This window comes from Peromyscus californicus, unplaced genomic scaffold, assembly GCF_007827085.1.
Source record: "Peromyscus californicus insignis strain IS unplaced genomic scaffold, ASM782708v3 Scaffold_17__1_contigs__length_78620276, whole genome shotgun sequence".
Taxonomy (NCBI): Eukaryota; Metazoa; Chordata; class Mammalia; order Rodentia; family Cricetidae; genus Peromyscus; species Peromyscus californicus.
This window is the reverse complement of record NW_026294469.1, coordinates 622,845-636,049: the sequence shown is the minus strand read 5'-3', so window position 1 is coordinate 636,049 and position 13,205 is coordinate 622,845. Positions and strand designations below refer to the sequence as shown.

The window sequence follows — 13,205 nt, the reverse complement described above, 5'->3', positions numbered from 1 at the left end:
AAACTGCCAAACTCTTACAAAAATTAAAGAGAAATAAACATTTCATGAAAAAGATGTCATGAGTGACAACAGCTCTGTTTTTGTGTGTGTGTGTGTGTGTGTGTGTGTGTGTGTGTGTGTGTGTGTGTGTGTATTTGTCAACATGATGCAAGCTAAAGTCATCTGAGAAGAAGGAACCACAATTGAGAAAATGCCTCCATGAGACTGACCTGAAGGCAAGCCTGTATGGCATTTTCTTAATTAGTGATTAATGGGGGAGGGCCCAGCCCATGGTGGGCTGTGCCACTTCCATCCCAAGAGTATGTAAGAAAGCAAACTGATAAGCTAGGAGTAGTGGTGCATGCCTTTAATCCCAGCACTCAGGAGCAGAGGCAGGCAGCCTGGTCTACAGAGCTAATTCCAGAACAGCCAGGCTACATAAAGAAACAAACAAAGCAAAAATTAACTAAATAGCAATTAATGAAACAAAAAATGGAAACAAAGAATAGGCCTATATTATGAAATGAAATATAGACAGGATAGTTCATACTTGCATATATTACTATGATTCAGTAATACACTGTTAATAAACTTTGAACTTAAGATTACATATATCATAGCTAGGACTGGTATATTTACAAGAAAATAAAGCAATTGTCTATGCTTTCAATTTATTATGTTAAGTTTTCTTATCAAGACAGATCTTACTCCAATAAATACTAGAAGATTTCCTTGCAAAGAATTTAATGTATAAAAGCTTACCTGATTTCTCGGATAGAGGAAAAAGCCTGGCCAAAAAGAGTTGAATTCGTCCACAGAAGACTGTATTCTGAGATTTAGATAATCTTCTGAGGAGATCTAACAATTCAGAAATGAGTAATACAGAAGAGATCATTCTATGTTTATTGCATTCACATCTTAAGTTTTAACTATTTGTTCAGTATTTTTCTAAAGCAAGGGTTCCCAAAGTGGAAGTAGAAATCATTGTCACAGAAAGTACTATAAGTTAAAAATAAAAGTTCTGTGGACAAGATCAATGTAAGTGAATGATCAATTTTAATAAATAAGACTGCTAACTTAAAAACAAAGATCCTAGCCAGGCAGCCATGGTGCACGCCTTTAATCCCAGCACTCGGGAGGCAGAGCGAGGCAGATATCTGTGAGTTTGAGAGGCCAGCCTGGTCTACAGAGCAAGATCCAGGACAGACACCAAAACTACACAGAGAAAGCCTGTCTTGAAAAACCAAAAACAAACAAACAAACAAATAAAAACAAAAACAAAACCAAACAACAACAACAAAAACCCCCAAAGATCCTAATCTACTTTTAAGATATTTTCACTGGTATTTAATAAACCACCTATTTTTATGGTCACATTCACAGTTTTAAAAGTAATTTAATAGTAAATTACTTACCATTGCACATACGTAGTAAATAATTTTTGCCAGCAGAATAGAATGTATTCTGAAATTAAGACCAAAATTATTACTACATTTTGGAAATTGTACACTCCCTTCAATAAGACATAGAAGCACTAATGAACGAGATTCTAGTTCACCATTTTCACTTATTTCAAAGCATTTTCAGTGAAATGTTTTTGAATATGCAAGACAGCATGGCACTGAATAACTTGTAAACATCTAGAAGTGAGTATGTTTGCTTTATCTTTAAAAATCTGCTTTACATTTATTCATTTTATTTTTTATGTATGAGTGTTTTGCCTGCATGTATGTATGTGCACTACATGTGTGCCTGGTGTCTGTGGAGGCTGGAAGAGGGCATCAGATCCCCTTAAACTGGAGCTATGGATGACTGTAAGCCACCATGTGTGGGTGCCTGGAATTAAATCCAGGTTCTCTGGAGGAGCAACACATGTTCTAAACTGCTAAGCCATCCTCCAGCCTTCTTGATTTGTTTGAGATAGGTTCTCTCTGTGCAGACCAGTCTAGCTCAGAGTATAACTTTCCTGTCTACACTGCATAAGTTTACAACACTATGCCTGATTGAAAGTATGTACTTTCAAATTATTTTTATTAATTAAGCCTTGCATTTCAAATTTTTCTCTACATCTGACTCTTATTTGGTTCTCCCAAGAAAATACACTATATAATTCTTTCATAGGGAAAATTTTTTGGCAGACACCAATATTAGAATTGTTAGCAAATAAACCCCAAACAAAACCATCTTCTGAATTCTATCTCTATATAGTATTAATAGGAAAGGAAACCAAGGCACTTACTGACTTCCAAGTAGCAACATTTTTTTCGACAAAAGTGAATATTGTGTCACACTGATCCAAAGGAAGGCAGTCCAAGACATCTCCCAACAGCACAAATGGTGTGGATGCAGTACAGACACCTGCAAATGGGGCGCAAGCCAATGGAGAGCTTTTGACACTGTCAACCAGGCCAAAAAGAACTCTGTGGACAGCTTACGTTACAAAGTAATGATAAAGTAAAAGTTACGATGTGTCTCTAAAATCAATGTCAGTAAAAAACAAAAATAAAGAGTCTTCCTTAAGAAAAGGCCATTTAGACTGGTTAAAAGTTCTTTTATATCTCTAGTCATTTTTTCCTTCTGTTTAAGGTCATGGGTACTTAGTAACACTTTTTTTTGAAAGTAGCCAACTGCATACAGTACTTGGAGAAAAAAAAAATCTATGGTCAATATAAGAATGAGACACGAGTAAATAAAGTAGGTCCAGAAAAGGGAAGCTATTTCCAGCTGTACTCAGCACTGATATGGTCACATCTTGATTGTGATGTGAAGAATACTGCCTATAACCAGGGTAAGCAAAAGGGAGCCAATTTCAAACCAATATAAGGTTGATGTCAACTTAACTGCTGAACAGGACCCAATGAACTTCATCAAAAGGTTTGGTCTGGCAAAGGCTGGACAACAACTCATTAGGGTCACTACAGCAGGAAGACAGGCTAGACTTAAAATCCTATGATCTTACACTCTGAGTACCCTAAAAATTTAAAAGACATATTTTCTGTCCCTAACTGCAGTAGAAAATGGTATGTTAACTCATTTAATATTTATAAAACCTGAAAAAAATGTTTAGGTTCTATTGCCAAAGATTCTGAGTCAGTAGAACTGAGGGCCTGAGAATCCCACTTAAAGATTAAAGTTGGCTGGTGACTCTAAAGGGCTGGTAGGTATGGGAACCAGTGGATGCAGGTGGTCATGTCAAAGGAGCAGCAGGTGGCAACTGACTTCAGGGGATCGGCCCACCAGGAAGCAAAGCTCTGATAGGTGAATCTTGGATGGGAAAGGGCTTTGGCCCCAGAATGTTTCTTGCTACTGCTGTGTCTTTACATGTCTATCACTGCCATTTTTCTCTGGTATCTGGCATGATGTGAATGGGTGTGTGGAGATCCCCACTGCCTTTAATGTAGTGTGATTATCTCATGGAAATATCCCATTCTACTGGGCATTTCTACCTATGGAGTATTATGAAGATTATTTCCTCCTAAGCTGTACTGTTTAACTGAAGCAATGATTTTATACAGTAATAGTGTTACTATTTAAATAGGATCTTTGATGATTAAGGGTTTTTAATAAATACAGTAAGAGATTATGATAGAGGTTAGCTTAGTGGGAAAACTGATAGGTAAAAGCAAGATATGGTGTTACCACCACCCCTGATAAAGCAAGGGCTGCAGAGGATAGAAAATAAGAGCAAGGAACTGCCACTCAGCTATTTTCTCTTGAAGAGCCATATAGACTGTAGCTTAGGTTAATATTAAGAAAAAAAACAACTGTGTCCCAGAAGCTAAGTTAGCTTAAGTTCTTTTTTGGGGGGTTGCGGGGTGGGGGAAGAGTTTCAAGACAGGGTTTCTCTGTGTAACAGCCCTGGCTGTCCTGGAACTCACTTTGTAGACCAGGCTGGCCTCAAACTCAGAGACCTGCCTGCCTCTGCCTCCCGAGTGCTGGCAGCTCAAGTTCTTTTACTCTTAGTGTTGAGAGGTGTGTTCATGAGTTTCAGTGTGCAACATAGCTGAAACAAAGTTTTTAGAATAACTTAAGGTTAGATTAAGATGTTTTTATTAATGGCTTTGAGGTTAAAAAAAATCTTGGAAAACAATTTAAAGGCATACTTCAATAGCTGAGCCAGGGACCCGTTGGGGTCAGAGAACAAGAGCAGTGACAGCCTTGCTATCGCTGACTGATGTACCTTTCTTGCTAAGATGGGATGGTGATCAAGGGTGATGATTAATTCCTTGTACCTATTTCTGCCCTCAGCTTCCTGATATAAAAAACTGTTGATAAGTGCGTATGCACCCTGAGGATTTAAAATAGAACTGACTGTTTTTCATATATAAAAGTTTAGATTTGTGATTCTTTTAAGATTTTTTTTATAGGATTCTCTTGAGATAAATAATAAAGTGATTGATCCTTTCTTTGTAACTACAAAATACAGCCTGCCAGCAAAAGAACTGGCTGAGAAAAATACCTTGTTTGCTTACACTCTTAATCTATAACAATTATTCAGTAGATTGATATACTGTGTGTTTAGGAAGCATGGATAAGGTGGTCTGGGTATGAATGTATGTGGGTTCTTGGGACAACTTGTTTTTCACCTGTAATATGTAAATTGTTTAATCATGTAAGGGATAAGGAAGACATGCATTTTTTTCCCCACTTGTATTCATTGTAATCATTCCCTTAAAAATAGATTGTAACCACATTGTAATTTTTCTACTGCTTAAAGTTTTGCTGGGGTATATAAGCTGTAAGGGAAAAAAAAAAAAAAAAAACATTAGTTAGAAGGAAGACATCAATATATCCAGAAAGGATACATCTGGATAGAGACAAGAAAAAAATAGAGAACAGAGAAAGACCCTAAAGGGGGTGGGGGACAGGAAGGGCAAGAAGGAGAGAGAGAGAGAGAGAGAGAGAGAGAGAGACAGAGAGAGAGAGAGACAGAGAGAGAGACAGAGAGAGAGAGAGAGAGACAGACAGAGACAGACAGAGAGAGAGAGAGAGACAGAGAGACAGAGAGAGAGAGACAGAGAGACAGAGAGTGTGTGTGTGTGTGTGTGTGTGTGTGTGTGTGTGTGTGTGTGTGTGTGTTTGTTCCCTTTTTTTGCCGGCCCCAGAGTTAAGTTTAGCGCCCCTTGCTGGCCCCAGAGAGTTAAGTTGTACTCCCTCACATAGAAAAGTCAAGTTGAGTGATTAGTCCACAGACTCCATTGGATCTCCCTCAATCCCTGAGCTGCTAGAGGCTGGTCCTCACAGCAGCAATGGGTGATAGTGTTCCAGAACCTTCAATCTATATCCCAGCTTTTGTAATAGGCTTTTTATCTTAGCCTTGGTTATAAACATCCCTCTCCAGTTCCTAAATTCCAAGCTATGCTCATACTTTCATTAACAGTATTTCTTTTTTTCTGCCTAAATATCTCTCTTTATTACATGGCAAATTTTAATGTCATCTTTTAAAACAGAGTAAATGATAGCTCAGCTAAAAAAACAAACCAAACAAACATCCTGATATTTTTGAGCAGACCACCTTATCCATGCTTCCTAAACACACAGTATATCAATCTACTGAATAATTTAGCATATCCCAATTAATCACCATGGTAGTATAGACTGTAAGCTCATTTATTATCACATTTATTTTATTATGTGTGTATATATGTGTGAGGGTAAGCATGTGTGGAGTTCAGAGGACAACTTGTAGGAGTTGGTTCTTCTCTTCCACCATGTGGACTGAACTCAGATGTCAAGCTTTGGCAGTAAGTGCCTTTCTGTGCTGCATCATCTTGCCAGCCCATAGCCTTTAAAAAGCAGGATATTTTTTCTTTTAATATTTCAGCCATTAAATGTTTGACATTGAATAGAAGTTCAATAAGTATCTGTCAAGTTGAATTAAATATATTTATGGACAATTTGAAACCATGAAACACAATAATAATCTCCCTCAAAAATAAACTGCAGAAAACTGTATTTAAGCCTTTATTTGCAGCTTAAGTTGACAAGTCCTCATTTTTCTCAATTAAAGTTCTAGGTACAGCCTTCTCAGTTTGTAGTAAAACCATCAACAACCTTAAGTGAATAACAAAGTTACTGAACTAAGCACACTGAACTGAGAGGACAGGGTGAGAAAACTGTTGGGGACTCATCTAAGTATCTGAATGAATGAATGAACAGCTTACATCAAAGTTTAGTAAGTACAATCAGAAATTAGGAAGTGAGATTTACAAAACAGCTCACTGTGGCACTGGGAAGCCATTTTTACCTTGTGTGCTCCAGGTATATAGAGAAAAATATCAGAATAATATATGCTATGAGTGATACTTAACTGATTAAAAGGTCATTTCACATATATTATTTGAATTAATCAAATGAAATTTGAACCAACAGGGTTAAGTAATGCTGATGAACTGTTTTCTAGTTCTTCTTTTGTGCCTACTATGTTTAAAGTCTCTTAAACCATCTGTTTGGAGCCTGGGGCCTATGCAGGGACACTTTGCTCAGCCTGGGTGAAGGGAGGAGGGGACTGGACCTGCCTCGACTGAATCTACCAGGCTGAGCTGAATCCCCAGGGGAGTCCTTGCCCTGGAGGAGATGGGAATGGGGGGTAGGTTGGGGGGAGAGGGGGTGGGAGGAGGAAGGACAGGGGAATCCGTGGCTGATATGTAAAATTAAATTAAATTATAAAAAAAAGTCTCTTAAACCAATCCTATATTTGATATATTTTTTTACAAAAGACTTATTTTATGTATATGTGTTTATGCCTTAGTGGATGTGTGTGCACTCCAGGTGTGCAGGTGCTTGAGATGCCAGAAGAGGACTTCGTATCTTCTAGAGCTGGAGTTACAGGTAGTTATGAGCTGCCTGACATGGGTGCTGGAGACCAAATCTGGGTCCTCTGGAAAACAGCAAGTGCTCTTAAATACTAAGCCATCTCTCCAGCCCCTGCATGTTTTTTGATTATTTTATTTGAGACAGGGTCTCACTATAAAGCTCTGGATGGCTTGGAATTCTGAGATCTGTTGGGCTCTGCCTCCCAAGTGCTAGTATTAAAGGTGTGCACCACCATGCTCAGCAAGATTTATTTCATTTTTATTTTATAAGTGTTTTGCTGGAATGTATGTATGCTGCTAAGGCCAGAAAATGGCGTTGGATCCCCTAAACTGGAGTTACAGTTGTAAGATCCATGTTGGTGCAGACAACTGAATGTAGGTCCTCTTGCAAGAGCAGCAAGTACTCCTTAGCCCATGAGCCATCTCTCCAGTGCCCTACTGCTGCATTTTTAATAGTTCCTTGCCTGGTTGTTTTGTGTCTGTCCCAATCCAATTACTCTTCTAAAGCTGTCTGTTAGCATGGAATATAACAGCCTTTAAACTAACCCACATAGCTTGCTTCTTTTGCCATTCTCATTTCACACAATTTTCTAGCTATGCTGAATGTGGCCTTTGTATAACTATTTCCTTCTCTATTTCTGGCAAACTTAATTCCTCATGTCCCTACTTATAGGCTGGAGCTTCCTCTTTTTTCATTTTGTTTTAATTTTAGGGGACAGGGTCTTGCCCTGTCTCAAATTTCTGATTGCCCTAATTCAGGACAATCTGCCTTATAAACAGAGAATTATAGGTATGTGTCACAAATCTCAACCCATCTTCCTTTTAAAATCTCTCCTGCTTTCTTTAGATTTTTAATTTAGAGAGTCACTTTCACTTTATTATAGTCAACACAATTTAACCACAGCACTTACAGCACAGTAAGACAGTCACACATTTCTTTCTTCCATTACCCACTTGATCCTTATAGGTGGGCTCTATGATTTAGGTGCCACTGAATCTCTAAATTTTAACTTAGCACTAGACATATAATAGATGTTCAGTAAGTATTTACATGTGATTATAACACTCAGGAAACAAAGCAATTGCAAATGTGCATGACATAACAAAGACGAGAAGTAAGTATGAACTGAGCTGAAATGAGTAGGAACAAATCCTTGGTAAAGGTAGGAGTCAAACAATGAACAAGGAGCTGGGAATATAGGTCAGTGGTGTAACAGCCTGCATGAAGCCCTAGGTTTGGTCTCCAGCACCACACATAATGAATAAAACCAGACAGGGGTAGAGGTAGGCAAGAGGCTTTAAATAAAACAGGTCATAACCAGGGCAACTTTAAAAAACAAACAGAACAGTACTTACTTTCAGTTACTCCCCCAATAGCAAGAGAAATAATAGCTAAAACGTTCTCACACGCCGAATGATTTATCTACCAACAGAGAAACAATTTTATTTGGGAGTAAGAATTCAGACTAATTTATTTACAATAAAGACAAGTTCTCTGAATTTAAGCATTCATACAGGAATAAAATTACCTTATACAAAGTTATTTTCTAAGATGAAAAAATATGAACAGACTAATATACAGACTATAGAAGTATGTCAAGCAGTAAAGAGTGATTCAATCAAAATCCAACAGTCTTGAAAAAATGGTAACTTTTGTATGACTAAGACTTATCGGGTACAGAAGTACCAAGGCTGTGACTAAAATCAACAGCACAGAACAAATGTAGGACCTGGACTTAGTCCACAGGCTGAGGATCTCCTGCAGGGAGGTAGCTTTAGGTGCTAAAAAGCCACAACAGTGAGTGTCACTGAGTGCTCACTGTGTTGTGTTACACAACACTAACAGAATGGTATTACTTTTCTTAGAAATGAATCTGAAGCTCTGAAAGGAAAGGGATTGTCTCAGCACCTCACAACACAGAAGTGATTAAATCTAAAAAAAAAAAGAATCAATTGGTCTGACCCAGAATTATCTGAGAAAAAAAGGGGGACACTACATTATGGCCATCAGAAGAGAATCTACCACTATGGGAGAGTACTGCTTGACCAAAAATAAACTGTTTTTCTTTTGTTCAGGATCCCTGCTAAAGGCAGTATTTAGATTTTTCGTGGTTAGATTAAATTTCTCTACCAGGGCCAAACAAGCCTTGGTTTTTAATGCTTATGTTTGAGGAAAATCCCACAAGAAAATGAGGACATGGAATCCTAGCTCTATGCTTAACATACCTGGAGTAGACTACTTATGCCATTACATAGTGTGTCACTATTTAGACAGCAAAAGTATCTACTTTTAAAACTACATTTTAAAAAATGTATTTTGTGTACATGTGTGTGTTCCTGTATGTGTATGGAGGTCAGAGGACAACTTGCAGGAGTCCTCTCCTTCCAACATCTAGGTTCTAGAGATCAAAGTCAGGCTATAAAGCTCTGTAGCAGGTGCCTTGAACCTGTTGAGCTAACCTTCCAGGGTCAGTCTTTACTTCTTGTTAAGACTGCATGTCAAAACTTTTCTTATCATCAGAACCTTAAACTGTACCCGAACTATCAAGAGCCTTAATCAGGACAAAATCCTATCCTGACTGTTAACCTAGCTTCAAAGAGGCAGAATGCTCATGCTCAGAAAGAAGATGTCATGTTTAAATACCCATTCTAATAATAAAGCAATTTTCTAATAACATGGCTTATTAACTGTCCAGCAAATTTTAACAACAAATAAAGAGGAAAAAATACTTACAATTTCTTCTTCCAGAACACCTCTGAAAGCCTGGTCAAGGGTACATTTTTTTTCATTTTCACTATTAAAAACAACAACAACAAAAAAAAACCACCTTCATTTCACAAATAGTTCACTGTAAATATAAACATTCAGGAAGTCCTTTTTCATGGACAATGATGCTTTACCTGCCAGGTAACTGACTGAAGGCATTCAACAATGGCTTGATATTTCTGTTATTCAAGGCCTCTCTGGTAGATTTCTACAAAAATAAAAATGACAAATAAGTAGAAAGTTTTTGTTTGTTGTTTATGAAAATTTACTATTCATCAATTACATGTGTAACTTAAAAAAATGTTTTTTTAACTGGGAAACATTTCCTGCGAGTCATTTTTAGTAACCTTTATTTCTAATGCCACTTAATGATCCCAATCCTTGTTGCTTTAAATCTGGCAAGAGCTCCTAGATAGACACTGGCATCACAGGTTTCTCTTTCTTATGTATTATTACATCCGTGCAAGTTTCCTGCTTAAAAAGAAAAATGCTAAGTATGGTACACCATCCTGTAACCAGCACTGGGGAATCAGATGCCAGTGAATCAACAGTTTAAGGTCAACCTGTATCCTCTGAGTTCTAGTCGAGCCTGGGTTGCATAAAAATCCCTGTCTAAACAGCAAACCAAACCCCAAATCTTTACATGGTTCTTTAAATGCCTGTTTTGGTTTTGAAATTTTGTAGCTCCCTTAAGACCCTCTGGTGACATTATTCTACAGTTATCAGCCTTCTCTCCCACTCTCTAAACACGCACTGAAGTGAGGCAGTGTTTAAAAGTCATTTCCTATGAGCCTCATTTCAGCATGTTCACACACTCATGCTGTTCTCTCTACCTGTGCATTTGAAGTCTATACATTTCAGACTCAGCTCAATGCCTACCTCTTCTGGGCATTTTGTTCATCCAGCACAGTACCAGGAAAATCTAAGCAATGAGTAAATAAATGACTGTCTTAAACTCGTCATTTATTATATGACTATATATATATATATAAACTTTATAGAGGACAAAAATATTGCAGTCATTGCAAAGCCATCTTATTACACTACAAAGGCTTGTATCTGTACAGTAAGTGTCCATTCCTGGCTCCATCACCATGTAAGTGGAGTCACTGGGGGATCATTCCTTGCTTTTGTTTCTTCACCCTTACTATTAACAGTGGCAGTGGCATTGCATGGACACTTGTTAAAAATGCAGAATCTCTGGCCTCCACTTTAGGCTTAATAATTATCTTCATTTCACGAGACATCCAGGTGACAACACCACACAGCAAAGCTTGAGAACCACTGGTCTAAGCGATCTACAATTAAACGGTGCTATAGTTCAGTGGTAGAGTTCTTTGCTTGGCATGTTCTGTTCTCAGGACTGAGAGAAAAGGGGGAAAATGTTCCTTTCAGGGATACTGTAACAGAAGAAAATATTTCTAATGACATAAGCAAGGCATAATCCTTCAAAAGCAAACAACACCGGGCAAAGCAGAAAACGACTTAAGATACTACTGATTATGAAGAATCTTTTTTCCTCTCACATAATTTTCCTTCTGGTATCATTACAACCACCTAAACACGGTTAAATATCTAAGTTGAAACGTGCATGAAAACTTAGTACAAATGGTCGAGATTATGGAACTGATAGTTTGTAAAAGTGTTCTTCGTGCAGTGGTGGCACACGCCTTTAATCCCAGCACTTGGAAGGCAGAGCCAGGCGGGGGGCGGGGGGAGAAGCCAGCCAGGACAGGCACCAAAACTACAGAAAAAGCCTGTCTCGAAAAACCTAAGAAAAAAAAAGTGTTCTTCGTACTTATATTGCTATGATGGGCAACACGAAAAGGGCTATGGGTTTAAAGTCAGAAAAACGAGAAAAGTCAGTCAATTCAATTTGGTTTTCTGAGGGAGTTAGGGTGTCTTAGTTTCTAGCTCATGTACCAGAGACAAGAGAAGTACCTATTTTAGTGTTCTTCTAACACATAAATCATCATCAAAGTGTTTCCTAAAAGCTCAACTACCCTTCCCCAAACAGGCAAGAACGAAACAGCTGCTAGTAACCCTTGCCGAGGTGATCAGTTTGTCTCTTCCCGTTTAGGAGCTCCCTATCCGCCCCTGGATGAAATGAGCAAGGCTAAAGAGGCAAGAATTAGCAGCCAGATTAGACACCTGGTAGTGTAGGAGGCGGGACGGGAACACAGACTTCAGGGCTCCTGCCCGAGACACTGCTGGAGCTGACGGAGCTAGTCAGCGGGTGAGCTCTCCACGCTCGCCCGCCCGCCCGCCCGCCCGCAGACGACCAGGACTAGCGGTTTCAGGACCGCCGGAGGAGGGGCAGAAGAGGACCCGCAGAGGTAGCTAAAGCGCCTTTCCCTGACTGTCAGTTCCGGAAGGGGCCAGGAGCGGACCAAGCAGCGTACATTCTCCAGTCTCTGGGAAATTTTCAGGGAAAGAAAGAGAAAGAATAGCGCCGGGTCAGACCCACGGCCTCCATTCCCCCGCAGCTCACCGTAAACCGCGTCCGCGCCTCGGGCAAACTAAAAAGCGCCGGCGTCGGAGACATCTTCTTGCTTGCGCGTGCACCAAGCGGCGGCGCCGGGTGATGACGTCAGGCTAGGAGCAACGAGACGGCCGGGCACGGCTAGAGCGGCCGGTGAGCGGAGGGGCTGGGCCGTGGGTGAGGAGCTCCGGTGCGGCTTGCCTCAGTGGCATGACGCATAGGCTGGGCTCGGGGCGACACTTGGGGTGGCGCGGCCTTGAGTGCCTCGCGCTGTCAGCTCTGCTCTGGGTGCAGACCAGGCTGGAGGCTTTCCCGGTGGGTAGTGCCACTTCAGGGGCGGCGCCGGAAGGTAGCGCTCGCGGGAAGCTCCGGCAGTGGCTCGCCTGAGGAAGCCGTGGCACTGACGCCGCCCCCCGCCGCGGGCTTCCTGGAAGTCTGAGTGCCAAAGTAGTGACAGGTTATGGGTTTATCTGACAGCCCGGTGGTCCATGGGTCCTGTAGCTCTGGGAAGTAAGAGTAAAACCCGTTTCACAGAGCTGTTGTAAAGAATGAAGTGACCGGAAGGAAGTGTGAATTGTAGACTCATAAGTAGTTATTTTATTTTTACGGTTATGCATCTCTTACTGTCCTGGAACTCTATGTAGACACGGCTGGCCTTGAACTCAGTGACCCGCCTGTCTGCCTCCCAAGTACTGGAATACAGGGTTGGGCCACTATGTCCCGTCTTACTTATTACTATTTTTCCTAGAACTAAATTTGCTGGCATATGTAAGACTATACTGAAAGAAGAGCTATGAGGAATACAGGATCCATTGCTGCTTGGAAAATGAGTGGCACTGCATCCAGGTTGTGGGTGTACCTTGCAAAACTAGTGGTCATTATCTCTCATGCCTCTCTCGTTCCTGGAGGGGTTTGGTCAATGAGAAGCTCAATGACAGTAAGTCCCAATTATAGTTAAACTGCGGAATCATTAAGTACCGACTCAAAGGCAGAATTTTCACAGCCAATAAGAATACAGGGAATTTAGGAAAATTTAACTGCAGGACTTTTCCCCTAAGTGGAAATTGTGAACAATGCTAATTACCTGTATGGTTTCAGCCTTTCTGTTTTAGCCAACAGATCACTGAAGTTTGATTTTAGAAAGGCAAAATTGGGAAAATTA

At 40.0% G+C, this 13,205-nt stretch overlaps 1 protein-coding gene across 1 annotated transcript in view; it reads right to left on the bottom strand.

Annotated features, from left to right (window-relative positions):
- The window catches only part of Thoc1 (THO complex subunit 1), a 47,053-nt gene extending 34,710 nt beyond the window's left edge, over positions 1-12,343 (bottom strand). The window contains exons 1-7 of the mRNA XM_052741503.1: positions 12,053-12,343; positions 9,696-9,769; positions 9,529-9,589; positions 8,151-8,217; positions 2,219-2,337; positions 1,395-1,443; positions 742-837 (exon numbers count right to left, since the gene is read on the bottom strand). Of these exons, the coding sequence (XP_052597463.1) occupies positions 742-837; positions 1,395-1,443; positions 2,219-2,337; positions 8,151-8,217; positions 9,529-9,589; positions 9,696-9,769; positions 12,053-12,106 (520 nt within the window). The 5' untranslated portion in view covers positions 12,107-12,343. The remainder of the gene's footprint in view (positions 1-741; positions 838-1,394; positions 1,444-2,218; positions 2,338-8,150; positions 8,218-9,528; positions 9,590-9,695; positions 9,770-12,052) is intronic.
- Positions 12,344-13,205: the final 862 nt, after the last annotated feature.